The 18,618-nt window shown below is 46.4% G+C and overlaps 1 protein-coding gene across 4 annotated transcripts in view; it reads right to left on the bottom strand.

Moving 5' to 3' along the window:
- The window catches only part of inpp5l (inositol polyphosphate-5-phosphatase L), a 39,235-nt gene extending 22,955 nt beyond the window's left edge, over window positions 1-16,280 (bottom strand). For all 4 annotated transcript variants that reach the window (XM_080852384.1, XM_080852382.1, XM_080852383.1 and 1 more), the window contains exons 1-2: window positions 15,627-16,280; window positions 1,883-1,924 (exon numbers count right to left, since the gene is read on the bottom strand). In XM_080852384.1, the coding sequence (XP_080708510.1) occupies window positions 1,883-1,924; window positions 15,627-15,686 (102 nt within the window). In that variant the 5' untranslated portion in view covers window positions 15,687-16,280. The remainder of the gene's footprint in view (window positions 1-1,882; window positions 1,925-15,626) is intronic.
- Between the last annotated feature and the right edge of the window lie 2,338 nt (window positions 16,281-18,618).

The following is an 18,618-nucleotide window of genomic DNA, read 5'->3' on the forward strand; positions in this document are numbered from 1 at the left end:
GCGAGCATAGAGTGCTTTGTTAACCTCCCTTATTAATAATGGATAACAGGACAGAGCAGACAGATGGTTAAGGTTAGAACACATCCAGGCTCTCTCGCTGTTCATTGGTTAAGGTTAGAACACATCCAGTCTCTCTCGCTGTTCATTGGTTAAGGTTAGAACACATCCAGTCTCTCTCGTTGTTAATTGGGTAAGGTTAGAACACATCCAGTCTCTCTCGCTGTTCATTGGTTAAGGTTAGAACACATCCAGTCTCTCCCGCTGTTCATTGGTTAAGGTTAGAACACATCCAGTCTCTCTCGCTGTTCATTGGTTAAGGTTAGAACACGTCCAGTCTCTTTTGCTGTTCATTGGTTAAGGTTAGAACACATCCAGTCTCTCTCACTGTTCATTGGCTGAGGGGCGGGACTTCTGTGAAACCTAACTAGTCTCACTATAGATCAGTGCAGTGAATATAAATGTCTTCTGGAGTATATGACCTGGCCCAGTTTTAGACTTCTCACAAGTAGGCTACGGTGTGTAGCATGTAAGCTAAGTGACACAAGTAGGCTACGGTGTGTAGCATATAAGCTAAGTGACACAAGTAGGCTACGGTGTGTAGCATGTAGGCTAACTGTCACAAGTAGGCTACGGTGTGTAGCATGTAAGCTTAGTGACACAAGTAGGCTACGGTGTGTAGCATGTAGGCTAAGTGTCACAAGTAGGCTTTTACAAGGTGTCTGAGCCAGCTATCTAATGTTGGCATACTACTACCCACAAGGTAAACAGCGACGTATTGACAGATTGACAGAGACGGATAGTTACAAAATTGTGAGGTGCATGTCAGGCTACGGAGAGGTGCTCGGAGAGGGTTTGCAACGACGGAGAGGGCTCTCTTGTGTCTCCGTAAACGGACGGCCATTTAGTGGGCTTCAGTGTCCCAAGTAGGCTAAGAGTCGGGGGGGCTGCAGATCTCATTATAGGAGTTAGATGCGCTCTTACTCTCAGGGGGAGTGTGTCACATTTCAAGCCCACACATCTCCCTCCCATCACACACGGCATTATGATATTTATACACATGCTCTACATTTCAACTTCGTCCACTAAACCCTGCCTAAACCCTGCCTCATTAACAGGGAGCATGGCCTTGCTATGCCTAAAGGCCCCGCATTTCCTCCATCAAACAGATGGGCGACAGTACAGTACTGACGGGGAAAAAAAGGGATGGAAAAGAAAACCTCCATTGCCCAGACTCTGAGCGGACCCAGCGTGGGGGGGTTTCGGCTTAACTCACACTCACACCTGCCTATGGCAAATTAGACTCTGAGCGGGCCCAGCATGGGGGGGGGGGGGGGGGGTTACTCACACTCACACCTGCCTATGGTAAATTACACTCTGAGCGAGGTCCTCCTTCTAAAAAGAACTGTGAATCATTCTGACGCAACGCCTCCGAACCCACCCTGCTCAAACACAGTGAGTGTCATTTCCACAGAAGGGTTTGGCTATGATGAGGCAATGATGAGTACACACACACACACACACACACACACACACACACACACACACACACACACACACACACACACACACACACACACCCAGCCGCATTGAGCAGCACTCTGGTTGAGCTAACTCCTCTGATGTGAACGCGGTCTGTGGAGCACACCACTCAATGCCTCCCCTGGAGATTCTGATGCTCCAAGGGGGCAGATGAACGTTCAGTGTTCCGACTAAATGGATCCTCTCAAGGTGCCTCTGATGTCTAGGGGTGACTGATCAGCTGACCCTGGGTTTGAGTGATGATGATGTGACCCTGGGTTTGACTGATCAGTTGACCCTGTAAGATCAACGGAAACTCTGGTGGACTGAAGAGGTGGGCAGTATTACATGAGGCCACACTCACCGAGTAGAACTCTCGGAGCCACTCCTTCTGCATCTCCCCGACCTGTAGGAAGAAAACATCACCAGGTAAGAAACAGCATTCTCAGCACAGCAAATAAACAAACAAACAAATAAATAAATAAACAACATATTCTTTCAATGAAACACATCAGTTGCGATTAGCTGCAGTGCAGTGCCAGGGGGTATTCAGCCATTTAGAGACACACATTCTGGTGTATGTCACAGTTTTAGACTGCTCCAAAGTAGGTTATGGTGTGTAGCATGTAGGCTAAGTGTCCCAAATAGGCCACGGTGTGTAGCATGTAGGCTGAGTGTCCCAAGTAGGCTATGGCGTGTAGCATGTAGGCTAAGTGTCAGGGGGCTGCAGATCTCATTAGAGGAGTTAGATGGGTTCTTATTCTCAGGAGGAGTGTGTCACATTTCAAGCCCTCACATCCCCCTCCCATCACACACAGAATTATGATATTTAAACACATGCTCTACATTTCACGTCTGATCTGTAGGTTGAAATAACTAGGCTGAGCGATTTTAATCAAAAAGTTTTCTTCCCAAATGAAACTTTCACCTTGGTTTCTTTCACACAACTCTGTGTTTGAGTTCCAGCTGCGCCAACAGCCCTTCCTAAACTACAGACTACCAGCCCTGGCTGAAGTACAGACCACCAGCCCTTGCTGAAGTACAGACCACCAGCCCTTCCTAAACTACAGACCACCAGCCCTTCCTAAACTACAGACCACCAGCCCTTGCTGAAGTACAGACCACCAGCCCTACGGGGTCCACAGTCTTCAGCGAAAGTCAAATAAACTTCCCGACCTTCAGATAGCGGGACTAGCCAATGAGGATGGTTTGAGAGAGCTCTGTTCAGAGTCCCCTTTTATGGCCAGAGGCTCCTCCTGTGTCACACAATAATGAAAACAAGAGTCAAGTGACCGGAGGGCAGGGGAGGCCACTGGAGACACATAACTCCCAGAATGTTCCAGAACAAGGCCTCAGGAGATCGACAACCCTCAAACCTTAGGCCACGCACGTAGCACAGCACAGCACAGCACAGAGAGCCACTCCAGTCCAGAAGTCCAGAGAAATATATAATCATATAACTGTGTGCAAGCTAACTCGATGCGTGTGGAAAAGGCCTGATTTCCTCCATTAGCTACTGAGGCCCAGCCAGTGTCTGTGTCACAGCAGAGGATCTTCTCCCCATAATGCTCCTGGATGTATGAGCATGACCACATACTAGTACACACTAGCACACACAGCAGACCACATACACACACACACACACACACACACTAGTAGACACAGCTGACCACATACACACACTAGTACACACAGCATGACCACATACACACACTAGTACACACAGCATGACCACATACACACACTAGTACACACAGCAGACCGCATACACACACACTAGTAGACACAGCAGACCCCAAACACACACTAGATCACATTTGCAGGCGGGTCAGTAAAAATCAAACTTTAGCCTGAAGACTTATATGAATATTTAAGTACTACTAATAATTTACTCAAACTTCACTGGATGAATAAATCCCATTGCGGGAGGAGTAGAAGCGGAGCAGGGAAAGCTGAGTACGGGAGAGGACGAAGACACACAACTACCAAAAGTAAAGGGTGTAAAGCGTGTTGGGATCAATAATGTGATGGGGATAGTGATCAATAACATTGATATGGGACCTAATAGATAGGTGGCCCAGTATGTTCTCCCTCCATGATACTTCTGCAGCTGGAACACCAAAGGATGCTATGGACGCTCCAGGTGGGCGTGGCTATTGTGTGACAGAGTGAATTTTATTCTCAATAAACTGTACAAGTTTCACCTCGTCCAAAGAATACACTACATTAATTCAACCAAGTCTGATCTTCTTTTGGAGAAAACTGCAGATGGGGTAGTGGGTCAGGCATAACTCTACCCTGTTTAATATGAGCAGTTTGGGTTGTGTTAAATGAAAGCATTGGGGTCGGGTCACACGCGAGTGGAACAGCGCATCACTGCAGTGCACACAGGGGGCGGGTGGGCAGGGTAACGGCTGGTTCAAACAGATCCACAACAGTCTTCTGTCTGTCGTGAGTGTGTGTTGCTGCATGTCAGCTTGTAAGTATCCAGTTCATTTAAAGACATACAGGAGTGCACACACACGCACGCACACACACACCCAGGCATAAAGCACAGTTTCCACTGCTTTAATACCCCCATCCCACAATATTTACTTTTCATTATATTTACTATTTACTTTGTGTTTGTTTGCCATCATGAAGGCAGGCATACGAAAGAGAGTTAATTTTGCTTTTATGAAAGCTCCCAAAAATAAAGTAAAGCATTCTTTAATTGAAAACCGGTCCAAGTCTAAGGCTGTAATATCACAAGTCTATACAGCTTGAACCGGCTCCCAAAAACATATAAATACTGCTTAAATACAGGGCAGTATATTTGTGAAATATTTCTCCCGTTTAGATTTTTTGCAATCCTGTTTATTCTGGTTTGACCAGTTTGTGGGGCTACTTTTCCTTCTTCTGTCCTGTTCCGGCTTCTTTTACTGTCTGTGACCAGTGCTTTCTCAGGCTACCCTGACTGAGGGGCAGGCCTATATCTTCTACTACTGTGACCAGTGCTTTCTCAGGCTACCCTGACTGAGGGGCAGGCCTATATCTTCTACTACTGTGACCAGTGCTTTCTCAGGCTACCCTGACTGAGGGGCAGGCCTATATCTTCTACTACTGTGACCAGTGCTTTCAGGCTAACGTGACTGAGGGGCAGGCCTATATCTTCTACTACTGTGACCAGTGCTTTCAGGCTAACGTGACTGAGGGGCAGGCCTATATCTTCTACTACTGTGACCAGTGCTTTCAGGCTAACGTGACTGAGGGGCAGGCCTATATCTTCTACTACTGTGACCAGTGCTTTCAGGCTAACGTGACTGAGGGGCAGGCCTATATCTTCTACTACTGTGACCAGTGCTTTCTCAGGCTTCCCTGACTGAGGGGCAGGCCTATATCTTCTCCTATTGTGACCAGTGCTTTCTCAGGCTTCCCTGACTGAGGGGCAGGCCTATATCTTCTCCTATTGTGACCAGTGCTTTCTCAGGCTTCCCTGAAGCCACGGCACTGGCCAGCAACACATTCCACTAACACCCATCATAGTAGGAGTTGAACCATAGCACGATGGCTCATCTTTAAAGGGTGGATTTCCCCCTGACACAAACTCACACCCTTACCGCTGCATGACCTCCTAGACACCACAGGCCAAGGGCTTGTGTCCTGGTTACTGATGTGAAGCACAGATATCAGAAGCACAGATATCAGTTACATCCACACTCAGGCTGGCAGCCATCAGTGAGTCAGTATGTTTTAGTAAGTGTGTGTGTAAGTGTGTGTGTGTGTGTGTGTGTGTGTGTGTGTGTGTGCGCGTGTTTGTGCGTGTGTCAGTGTTTGAGAGTGTGTATGTGTGTGTCAGTGTTTGAGAGAGTGTGTTTGTTTGTGTGTCAGTGTTTGTGATTGTGTGTGTGTGTGTGTGTGTGTGTGTGTGTGTGTGTGTGTGTGTGTGTGTGTGTGTGTGTGTGTGTGTGCCAGGTTGAAGGGGTTAAAACTTTCCTGGAGGCCAATCTGAGGGCACGCTGAATAATGGATGACTGTGCCAAGCTCATGTAAAAGGCATGAGGCAGGTTAGAGTGGGGATAAACGCCACTAACCGGAGCCATCTCACACTCTTACGCAACAAACTGGAGACAACTCACACACTCTTACGCCACTAAACTGAGCCATCTCACACACTCTTACGCCACTAACCCGAGCAATCTCACGCACACACTCTCTTGGGCTAGCACACAGGGCTAGCACACAGGGCTAGCACACAGGGCTTACACCAGGTGAATCCTCTGCTACAACAGGGACATCTCTTCTCTCATCATATGGATCACTAAATATTACTACTTATCCATGTACAGACACAGAGTTCACATGACATGAACAAATAGACTCGGTACTATATGATAAAGCACAACGTTCATATTACTATTGGTACATGTAACATACTATATTATTATACATTACATATTACTACATCTACTGGCCTGACCACATGTCTATTATTGTACTAATTACATTACAGTGCGATATGAATATTACTATCATATTACTATAAATAGTTCTAACCATAAGTGTAAGAACAAACTGTTAATTAACTAGACTCAGGCAAAGCAAAGTCAAAAGGTTGTGTGGTGACATAAGTTCGCCAGCTAGCAAGATTTGATCAGTACTTTAGAGTAGTTTGACGTTACCAACGTTAGCTAGCTCACTAGTTTTAGACATACTATAAGATTAATCAGATGTAAAGAAGATGTGTTCTTCATTGAATAAGGTTTTTTGAAGTATCTGTTTGCCATTAATGTGTGGTGAACATCAAACTGCCAAGGATTGATTACTTTTGTCAATTCACTTTAACGGCAAATCAGCAAATTGTTATATGTGTCTAGTTTAGATTAATTAATAACAAAAGTTGCATTTAATTTGATTAATTTTGACATCCCTAGTTATGACCAATAATATGCTAATAATATCAATAGGTTATGACCATTACTGTACTACTATGCTTAATGGGTTATGAATACTATGCTAATCATATTACCAGGTTATGATTATTTCTATGCTAATCAATCAATGGGTTAGGATCATTTCTATTAATCATATTAATGCGTTTTGATCATTACTTTGCTACAATGCTAATCATATCAATGGGTTTTGAGCAATAATGCTCATCATTTAAATGGGTTTTGAGCATTACTATGCTAATCATATTTATGGATTTTGAACATTAACTATGCTAATAATATTAACGGGTTTTGAGCATTACTATGCTACTGCGCTAATCATATTAATGGATCATGACTTCTACTTTGCAAACCCTATCATTACTATTAGGCTACAGTAGGAGTGTCTTTCTGGGTGGTTGGAGGTTCTTTGAGGCTATCCTTCAATGACACGAGACCTCTGGGTGAATGACATTGCATCTTTCTCTGAAAGTTAACTGCAACAGCATATCTCCTCGAACACCAGAGGAAGACAGGTTGCTGATCTGAGTCCTCAGATAAAATGCGGTTTGTAGAAGTTTTATTTCCACCAGCCACCAGTTCCACCAGTCAATATGAAGAATGTCCCCCACATCTTCTAACCTAACGGAATGGAAATACCTTTGTCAGGAGGAAACGTGTAAAAGCCTTCGTGTTTCCCTTTGCAGGCAGGTAAAAAGAAAGATGGCTGGGCGCTTCTCTGCAGGGCAGAAACACAAGTTCAGGAGTGGTGTCCCTGCCTGGGGCCTCTGGATGGTGTGTGGTCATTCTCATTGGGACTAACATGGGCCAGACGTGTGTGTGTGTGTGTGTGTGTGTGTGTGTGTGTGTGTGTGTGTATGCGTGAATGTGTTTATCAACATGCATGTATGCGTGTGAGAGGTATGATTCTGTGTGCATGTCTGGGAATGTGTGTTTGTGTGCGTTTATCAGAGTCTGTGCATGAGTGTGTCTATGGTCTCTTTAAGTCTGTGTGTGTGTGTCTGTGCATGAGTGTCTGCGTGTCTATTCAAGTCTGCATGTGTGTGTGTGTGTGTGTGTCTGTGCGTGAGTGTGGTTCTCTATGTGTGTGAGAAGTTAAGTGTCCGAAATAAGGCAACAGGACCAGACTCGCTCTGAAGAAGAAGCCAGAGACTAACAGCTTTTCCATATTGTCCAGGGGGTGGAGGCCATTATCTGGGCCTGGAGGCGGACATCCTCTCAGGGGAAGGCCTGCACTCAAGAGCTGCAGTAGCCCCTGCTCCCCCTACTTCTGCTCTGTCATGGTGAGGACAGAGATTAGGCCCCACGGTGGAGAGAGGGGAGAGACCAGGCATCACGGTGGAGAAAGGAGAGACCAGGCCTCACGATGGAGATAAAAAGAGAGACTAGGCCTCACGGTGGAGATAACAAAGAGATTAGGCCCCACGGTTGAGAGAGGGGAGCGACTAGACCTCACGGTGGAGATAAAAAAGAGATTAGGCCTCACGGTGGAGAGAGGGGAGAGACCAGGCCTCACAGTGGAGAAGGGAGAGAGCCTAGGTCTCAAGACGGAGAAAGGAGAGACCAGGCCTCACGGTGGAGATAAAAAAAGAGACTAGGCCTCACGACGAAGAGAGGGGAGAGAACAGGCCTCACGGTGGAGATAAAAAAAGAGACTAGGCCTCACAACGGAGATAAGACCGAGACAAGGCCTCACGATGGAGAAAGGAGAGAGACAAGGCCTCCCAGTGGAGATAAGAGAGAGACTAGGCCTCAAGACAGAGATAGGAGAGAGCCTAGGCCTCAAGACGGAGAAAGGAGAGAGACAAGGCCTCACGGTGGAGATAAGAGAGAGATGGTGGAGATAAGAGAGACCTCACGGTAGAGAGAGGGGAGAGACCAGGCCTCACAGTGGAAAGAGGGTAGAGACAAGGCCCTTACGGTGGAGAGAGGGTAGAGACAGGGCCCTTACGGTGGAGATAAGAGAGAGACTAGGCCTCACGGTGGAGAGGGGAGGGATTAGGCCTCACGACGAAGAGAGGGGAGCACTGAGTTCACCTCTGAATGACGTTCCTTACACATCTCACACCCTCCCCTCCTCGTCCTGGCTCACACAGCCTTGTCACACACACACACACACACACACACACACAGCCCTAATGGAATCAGTATAAAGAGGATGGCTGCATTATCCAGTGTCTTTCCACAGGCTGAAGACTGGGACTGAAATGGAGCGGTGCTGAGTGTTGCTAACCACTTAATGGATTTCCACGGCATGCAGAAAGGCATGTGACCACACCCCTTATGGCTGCCCGGCACAGGGATGGACTAAACCGAAGAGCCAGCAAGTGGCTTTTGAATGCTGCGTGCAAGCGTGTGTGTGTGTGTGTGTGTGTGTGTGTGTGTGACAAGAGTGCGTTTACACTAGTTGAATATTGTGGTGTGTTGATGCATGAATAATGTTCCATCACGGTGCCTGTAGCAGCCGAAAAACAAATTAGTGTCAGGGGCCAGTTTCAGACGGGCATCCTTTCACAGGGGCCAGTTTCAGACAGGCACCCTCTCACAGATGCCAGTTTCAGGTGGGCATCTTCTGACGGGGGCCAGTTTCTGACGGGGGCCAGTTTCAGACGGGCGTCCTTTCACAGGGGCCAGTTTAGTTTCAGACGGGCATCCTCTCACAGGTAGAGAGCAGCCTGTGAGCAAAGCCAAAGCCCACCACAAATGAACATGAAGAGGAAGAGGATACAAACTGAGTCATGCAGAGGGGAGAACATGTTTAAGCTGAAGTCAAGAAGAGAACAAGTACTGGTTCTTGCATAGCAGAAAAGAACATGTTCCGGTTCTAGCAGAGAGAGAAAAAGAAAACATGAACTTGTTCTCGCAGAGAACTCAAACAGAAACAAAACATGTGCTAATTCTAACGGAAAGAGAAGAGTGTGTGCAGGTCCTTTCCCAGACTTAGTGCTGCGTACTGCGGGAGCGGTGCTGAGATCCTGAGGACTAACACAAAGCGCCAAAGAGGGGCCTGTACAGAAATAACTCCACTGAACATAGGAGCGATTCATTCACCGTAAAAATACATTTCGTTACACCGACGCACAAAACAACACTTGAAATGGACGCTGCTTGGCACGCCACGTGTTAGCGTTGATGAGGAGGCACTAACCACATCAAGCCTGAATGCAACCGTGTGTGGACTGCTTCTGCTATGTGTGCTGTGTGTGCTGTATGTGCTGTGTGTGCGTGCGTGCGTGCGTGCGTGCGTGCGTGCGTGCGTGCGTGCAAGTGCAACCATGTTTGGACCGCTTCTGCAGACACCATTCTTCTGTCACAGCCTCTCAGGACACATCACACCAGCGAGGCTCTCTCTTTTCAGTGGGCTGTACAATGTGAGGACTATGGGTTAGACTCAGGCCAGTCGGTGTTACCACCTCAGCCTCACTTCCTAAGCATTCACGACCAGACAACAAGCTAGCCCCCTCAGACGACCTCCCTAAGCATCCACGACCAGTCAACAAGCTAGCCCCCTCATTCTCACTCCCTAAGCATCCACCACCAGACAACAGGCTTGCACCCTCAGTCTCTCTCCCTAAGCATCCGCGACCAGACAACAGGCTAGCCATGTGCGTTCTGTTCTCGTGGGTGTCCTTCCTATAAGCGAGCACTCCTAGGCATTGCCCTGGAGAAGAGAGGATTGGAGATTATGGACATCATACGGCAGGCAGGGTGGGCAGTGAAAATCCCCCAGAGTGTGATTGGTGCCGCTTGCATCGATGGGGCAGTTTAAGGGCTTTATATACATCATGGGAGACGCTGCTTGTGTGACACTTTCAACTAAAATAGAGCGCACGGTCGAATGAAAGTCAAACAAGGATTTTATAAACAGAAGTGAATTTATTTTCACTTTAAGAGATGTAAGACGCGTAACAGATCACAATCTTCAGCAAAAAAAAACACAGTCCTGATGCCACCAGTGCTACACATTCTCTCTCTCTATCCATCTCACACACTCATATTCACGGTCTCTCACACACACCTCCTCAATAACAGAGTTCTCAAAAACACACCTCCCATTTCCATGGGATGGGGTAGGTGATTCTGGAGAAACCAGCAAGATAAGACAAGATTTTAAAAATGTATGCAAACGAAATAATCCCACCCCCTTCTTTCAGACCCTTCCACAGCAGAGATTTATTGTCATCGGTAACGTAACTACTTCATGTCCCACTCACACTCGCTTCTAACTACAAAAACACACAAATACGCTACATCACCACATTTGTAAAACATCCTGTTCAAAGCCAATATAGACTTACATAAGATAAACACCCTCAAATGACACTTGCTCACAACTACAATGCAGACACCTGATAGATTACATACAAGGTAGGTCTATAAACAGCTTCAGTTTACTAGCGTTAGCATTGGCCTAATGCATAACCTACATGTAAATACAGCTACAGTTTACTAGCGTTAGCATTGGGCTAATACATAACCTACATGTAAACACAGCTACTGTTTACTAGAGTTAGCATTGGGCTAATACATAACCTATATGTAAACACAGCTACTGTCTACTAGCATTAGCATTGGGCATAAACAAGATACACAGGACGCTTTTTTTATTGCTTTTTCATTTTCATTGCTTTTCTCCTGAAGCCACTCAATGAGGATATTGAGCTTAAAAAGAGCATGTTGGGGGAGGGGGCTGCTATTCCTGGCTCCGATTGGTCGCTTTGATTCGGTCGCGGTGGATTCTTGCAGATTATCGGTCTCATGTAATACTGTTAGGCCATAAAGACAGTTCAAGTAAATATGACTAAAAGTTACTTTTAGAAGGGTTCCCTAATGCAGCTTTTAAAACGGGATCAGTTTCTACTTAGGTCATAATGGCATCTTTATGTGGCTGTTAGGTTGCGTAAGACACAGCCTAGCCTTAATCTCTTTCATCAGAAGTCTGCCATGAAAAGTCTTATGAAACCTTCTAGAAAATCAACTACTGAACTTGTCATAATGAGCAGGAACATGTTGTTTGAAAGAAAGCTCTTGAGAGGACTGATCTGACACACTCCCAAATAACAACAAGCCTCCCACACACAGTCCACAAAACAACACACTACACCACACCACACCACACACACACACACACACACACACACACCACCTGGGTTACACACTATGCAGTGCCTTTCTTTGCCATGGGACTGTACTAGGCTATATGAACTCTCCAGACTTTAAAAAAGGCATGCAGCTCGAGCAGCTAATTTTTAAGGGCGATAAATCTTTCATTTGAGAGGATAATGTTGCACAGCGCCATACAGTATATATCCTGCAGTGAGCTCCTTAAACATCCATCTCACACAACACACACACACTCCCCCCCAACCCCAGACACACCTCGGCATGATGTTTTTACACACTGACCTAGAGCACACAAGTTTTTCCGTGACGTGGCGCGGCGTTAGCGGTGCGTGAGTGTGTTTACCGTGTGGGAAATGGTCTTTCACGCTCCACAGGTGAGGCAGGCCGTCAGCGGGGGGAAGAGATGGTCTAGTATGGGCCTGTCCCCCACGCTCCCTCACACACGCAGTCTACCATCAGATCCTGCCCATAAAAAGAGAACAGCGACGCGACGCATCCCCCTCCCCCTCCCTCTCCCCCCTCACCCCTCACCCCAGAGGGTGAGAGTGGGTGGGGAAGAGCTCCCACCAGCAGGAAGATGGCCTCCTTAGGGAGGAAAAAAAATAAACCTCCACACCCGCACACAAATATAATTTCCTCGTCCAAACTGCATACCTGAGACATGCCGGAGGAGTAGGAGGAAGAGACGCTTGAGGAAGGAACGATACGTGAGTGTATGTGTGTTTGCGTGTGTGTGTGTGTGTGTGTAGGGAAAAAGCAGTCTTGCTTCTTATAAGTGGAGTGTGAAGATAAGCAGGGTTACAGGTCATCCACATGACAACGGAGCGTTTTGAAAACTATGTTTTTCCTTCGCGTTTTCAAAAAGGGTTGGGGCCAGCGCCCTGAGAACTAATCCGTGTCCACACGGAAACACAAAAACGTGTGAAAATGCTGCTGATAGCTGCTCGAGCTACCTACAGTGCCATAGGCCTGGCCTGTGCACTCTCAGATGATGTGTATTAGTGTCACTAGATGGTCAGCTCTGTCTAGTGTCATCAGGCTCTGGGTCTCCTTGCCCACCCACCGCCCCCACCCCCTACTGGAAGGGCACCACCGCCCCCACCCCCTACTGGAGGGCACCACCGCCCCCACCCCCTACTGGAGGGCACATCTGGAGGCCTGTCAGGACCGTCTCCTCAAGGCTATGTCCACATCTGTTAAAATAGAAGCACGATCAAGTAAAAAAAGAATACGCCATCCGAGGACATAAAAGTCCACCCCACGCCTGGATTCCCTGTGTGTTTGTGTGAGTGTTTGAGAGAGAGAGAGTGTGTATATCTTGTGACAGAGAGAGAGAGAGTGTGCATGCGTGTGTGTGTGTCTGTGAGAGGGTTTGAGAGAGAGAGAGAGAGCGTGTATGTCTTGTAAGAGAGAGAGAGTGTGTGTGCCTGTGTGTGTCTGTGAGAGTGTGTGTGTGTGTGAGTGTGTGTCTGTGTGTGTGTGTGTGTGTGTGTGAGTGTTTAGACAGATGAGACAAGCATAGTAAAAATAGGAGCCTGAGACCCGTCAGGGCCAGATAAGAATCTGTTTACAGGCATCCCCCATCCTCCAGTCACAATGGGAGCTGACATGTTTTCAACTAGTGCCAAATATGGCCAGGGGAAACATGGTCCGTGGCCAAATTTCCATGAGTGCCGGCCCTCCCTCCCCACCCCCTCCCCCCACCTCCTCGCGCACAATGAGACCAGGAGACTTGGCTGGGCTTTAGCTCAAAAACAACACTGCAAGACTCGGATCGAGAGCAAAGTTTTCCGAACCCTCTGTTTTCAAAAAACCACCTGCTACTCAAACAATTACAGCCAAACAGTTTGGTGAAACCCTAGTCTCCCAACCACAACATATCATTTGTGTTAGCAAACACAGACTGTTGCAGGTTATACAGTTTTTTCCAAGGATGCAAACCATTTTACATTTACATTACATTAAGTCAATTAGCATACACTTTTGTCCAAAGAGACGTACAAGGGAGAAAACCGGGCTACGAGCAATAAAGATCTAGACCTAACAATAAATACTATTTTACATAAGACATAGAAAAAAGAAGTGCAGGAATGTAACTGCTGTAAGTGCAAGTTAAGTACTAGTCGAAGTTAGGAAGGGAGGTGGTCTCTGAAGAGTTGGGTCTTCAAGAGCTTCTTAAAAAGGTAGAGAGGGACACCCCTGCTCTGGTAGTGCTAGGCGGTTCGTTCCACCAACGTGGAACTACAAATGAGAATAGTAAACCGTTTCAATAAACTTTTTTCTTTCTTCCCAAGGCTCCTGCCCTTCACACCAAGCCAAGCCAAACATTGGGATACCCTGTTCATTTCACCTACGCTCTACTCATAAAAGCTATGTTTTATATTTCCGTGAGGAAAAACACACACACACACACACACCATGCAGGCATACCCCACCAGCGTACTCTTCAACAGATCCTGCTCTGATGTGGCACAGCTTGGGGCGGTTTCGCCCACCTTCCCCCCCCCCCCCCCCAACACGACTCAAGGACACCAAACTGAAGTGAAGGAAGCTCGACACAGACGCGAGCTTTGATGGAGAACATTCCTCCTTGGGACTCTAAAGCTCAACACAGACGCCTGCGTGGATGGATGGCGTTGAGGCTCAGGTCTGGGTTTCTACACTGATCTAATGGAGAAAGAAGCGGCCCTGAAAAAAATGAGACCAGCAGCACCCAGAGCCTCACCCAGAGCCAAGATCTCTGCAGCAGCAGCAGCCAGCCTACAGTGCCTGTCAGGCACTCTGGTTGGTTTGCTGTGATGGACATAAGAAGTGAGAGGTTTATCATGTTTATCTCATACCTGTACTTCAACAGGAATACAGGTACAAATGTGTAAATATATGCTATTAATTCACCTTACACCGTAGACTACGGCTCTTTGAATGGGGTTACTATCACTATGCAGTTACTGACCCAGGTAGCCTACCACTTCTGTATGGTTTCCAAATTGAGTTTAACCTATTTCATGAGTAGAACCCTAAAAATAGACATGATAATTATTTAGAACGTCTGGCAGGCCTGCCTTTAAACTACGTCCGACAGATTATAGCCTAAACTATGCCGGTTTGTGTTAATTATCAAGTTATAACTACGGTGGTTACCATGTCAACAACCAACCTATATCCAAGGTAGCCTAGTTGCTAGATAAGATTACTAAATTCACTTTTAATTGCGAACAGGATAACCCCATAGTCTTAAGTGATTCATATGAGCAAATTCCTCCGAAAGAAACGTATTGTTATGAATGTGTGTTGCAACTTGGCGGTAGTACTTTTAAACGTGACATTGCCATTTCCTGTTTGATTTGAATACACACACACAAACTGTGATAGGTCCTCACCCGCCCGCCGGGTTCAGTACGAGAGTCAACGTCCCCACCTCTCACATCAGGCCGTGACAGCTCACTTTGTATGGGGGGAAATAGAACTCAAGGGGGAGGACTTGCCGCGGGATAGGCCCGCTGCAATACTGTTGGATACAGTTGTTTCCAGAGAAATACTTAGTGTCGGTAGGAATCGCGAACACGCCCAAGTCATGTTCTGGCCAAGAAGCAAGATTGCATGGTAATTTTACGGCGCTGGAGGACCCAGTATATCTTTTTGAAGTGAGGGCGAAAGAGTGCACTTAACTTCTTTAGCTTTCAGCCTAAAGAAGCCATTTCAAGGAATAAGGGCCATCTGTGAACGAACGCCTCTCTTAATTTTGAATTAGCCTCAGCCGTTGGCAAAGTAGCTTACCACCACACATACCAAGAAAACGTGTTTGTCAAGATTTGAACCAACCGATTTGTTTCACGTCTTGGTGTTGCCCGTTTCCATCTGAAGAAATTGTGTTTTACCCCAATAGCCTAACGTTACTTTAAGTGATTGTTAAGCCAGCAAAATTCAAAACACCGTGTGTTGATTCCAGCTAATTTAAGCGCACACATTATCTACAGATGGTTTGAAACTAAAACTTAACCCTATTAAATCAAGCGTCATCAAAACAAATGGTAGGTTAAAGGGGCTACTTACATTGTCAAATAAAGATCCAACATTGGCAGTCACCAGTAAGATGTCGGTGTAGCTTTCCATGATAAAGATCGAATTCCAGAAATAGTCCAAGAGGATAAAGCAGGCAGGCGCTCCTTCCACCTCAAAGAAAACGCGTTGGCGTTGAAAATTACTAACAGCTTACAGACAAGATTATATAGCTCTATCTATCTGGCGCTCAGGACATAGTTCACAGACTCCTTGGATAGATTGGCATCGTTCATCATGCGTGTTTCTACACTGCAATGAGAATAGTCGTATTCAGGCTTTCGTTGAAGGAGGCAGAGCAATGTCTTGATTCTTTAGAGCGTCGTAGTAGCTGAAGCAGCCATCGCGGCTCAACAACACACTGCGGGGAGGATTTCTGCAGGTCTCTTCATGATAATTGGACTAGACTCTTAGGTTCTTAGCAGACTTAACCAGGCTCCGTTGCATCTGCAGTAGTTCCTGACTCGCCGAAGGAGGTGAAGCCGCTGTTTTGTGTCTCATGTCCTCCAGAGCTCCGCCTCGTCAATGCAGCGTTAACGTTACAGGCTACGACACTCAAACCCAGCATACGGTCGCAGCGGCACGTTTCGGTATAGGCTAAAAGCCCACGTTACGTTACTTTTCAATTACAATATTTTTAGTGAGCGAGAAGTCCTTGTCCTACTTTATAATTCCATAGCCTACTTTCCTGGAAATTAAAAGACACTGAAGGCGTGTTGGAGGTCAAAACAGTAATAGACACAACTTTCATAGACCAGACCCTTGTGTAACAACAGAGTAAGTGACCCAACTAATTTTGAAAGGATCACCAAATTATCTGTGTCCCAGGGCTTGTTCAGTTTTGGCTCGGGTCCCACAGCAGTTGGCCTGAGTAGAAAACCAAGATGTGGGATGTTATAGATCTAATCGGAAATCATACTTCACAAGTTGTGTTTGCTCAAAACGTTTTCAGCACAGAATTGAGAGTTTTACATCTTTTTGAAGGACAAACCAACCAATGTGATTAGCCGTCGCGAAAATTCAGAAGCACACTAATGAGTGGTCTGTTGTCTTGAGGGCGCTGCACTCAACAATTAGAATCTAAAAATATCCTGTTTTCTGCAAACCCCATCATTCACTTCCAGCCTGCACTAACACAATCACTTCCTGGCCCTTTACAATTCCTTGGAAACGGTCAACTTCCTGGTGAGTGTCCAAGCGTCACCCTTGGCTTCGTCTCCCCCCCTTTAGGTTGAAAAGAACGTCTTCAATTCACACAAAAATATTCTCTGTAAGGGGGTAAGAATCGATTGTAACCATGGAGAATTTATTGTGTTTTCTGCACCTTTATTCGACTCATTATTATGGCCTTTCATAAGCATCATTTGACAGCATCAACCAAACCTATCTGAAGGGCAGAACCACTCTCCACTGTGGCTATGTGACCGTATACAAGAAGGGAAACGGAACCTTTTCCTCCGGTGGCATCCTGAAACAATAATTCAGGCCGGGAAATTGACTCAATCCCAGATCCCTCTGTTCACGCAAACAAAGTTGATACACTGCAAATGTTGTACCCTGTTTGTTGATGTTGATTTGTTGTAACCTTATTTGTTGACGAAATGGGTACCAGACTAGTTACATTTAATTCATTTCATCTGGGTGGAAAGTTATCCAGATTACAAAATAAAAAAAAATGGGCGTCAACTAATTTCTGCTTGCTTTATTACTGCTGGTCAAATTGACTGTTCATGGTAGTCCAAAATGACCCTAAGGCCACAGGGAAATGTCCAATGGGCTGCTCTGCTCTCCTTTCCTCTCCTCTCCTCTCCTCTCCTCTCCTCTCTTCTCTTCTCTTCTCTTCTCTTCTCTTCTCTTCTCTTCTCTTCTCTTCTCTTCTCTTCTCTTCTCTTCTCCTCTCTTCTCTTCTCCTCTCTTCTCCTCTCCTCTCCTCTCCTCTTCCCTGCACTCCTCTCCACTCCTCTCCTATCATCTCCTCTCCCCTGCACTCCTCTCCTCTGCGCTCCTCTCCTCTCAGTGTCGAGGGTGGTTTGCTGACAGGGGACTGGCTCAGAAGACTGCCTGAGCCTTGGTGAGGCAACTCAAGGCAGTAGGGTGTGAATGGGAATCAATGGACCTTACTGAAAGGAAGTCTTGGCTGGACAACCTGTGCTTTTCCTTTTGGGCCTGTGTGTGTGTGTGTGTGTGTGGTTCCAAAGACGATTAATCTAAAGACAGCAGACAATAAACCAGACTGAATGCTGCTTTTTCGTACAATAAATAATGTAAGGCATGCTGCCCACAAAGCCCAATCCTTTCAGCAGGCTCTTCCTCTCTAGTTTGCACCCAGCACAGGGGCCCAATCCCTTCCTCTCTCTAGTTTGCACCCAGCACAGGGGCCCAATCCCTTCCTCTCTCTAGTTTGCACCCAGCACAGGGGCCCAATCCCTTCCTCTCTCTAGTTTTCACCCAGCAGTGGGGCACTCAATACGGCCCCTGGACTAGAGGCCCTTTCGCACTGCGTGAGTTTCCAGACGTAGACAGTAAAGCGCAGGCTACCATTGTAGGAAAATCGTGTTGCTGACGTGTGAGAGCAAGTCGTGCAGTGGGTATTGAAGGCTCAGTCTCAAGGCTATCTAGCAGGTTTGATTTAGGCATCATCCACTGCCTCTGGCATCAAAGATGAGAGGTTCTGAGGGTGCTTAAAGAACTGATTTGTATTAGGCTGACCACAGCAATCATGTCATCATGACATTTACAGCCGGACTCTTAATTAATTTTTAGCTCTCCCAACTCTTCGTACTGTAATTCACTGAATACACATTTTTAACAAAGAGAGGTGTGTTTACTAACATTTATGAGCTTTTATATTTTTTTTCCTGACACTGTTCACAGTTGGATATGCCTGAGTGTAGGTGCAACATCAAATCAGAGAAAACAGTCCAAACACACACACACACACACCACACACTGAGCTTTTTATAACGGACTGTTTAATTGGTTGGAT

Source organism: Sprattus sprattus, assembly GCF_963457725.1.
Source record: "Sprattus sprattus genome assembly, chromosome: 15".
Taxonomy (NCBI): domain Eukaryota; kingdom Metazoa; phylum Chordata; class Actinopteri; order Clupeiformes; family Clupeidae; genus Sprattus; species Sprattus sprattus.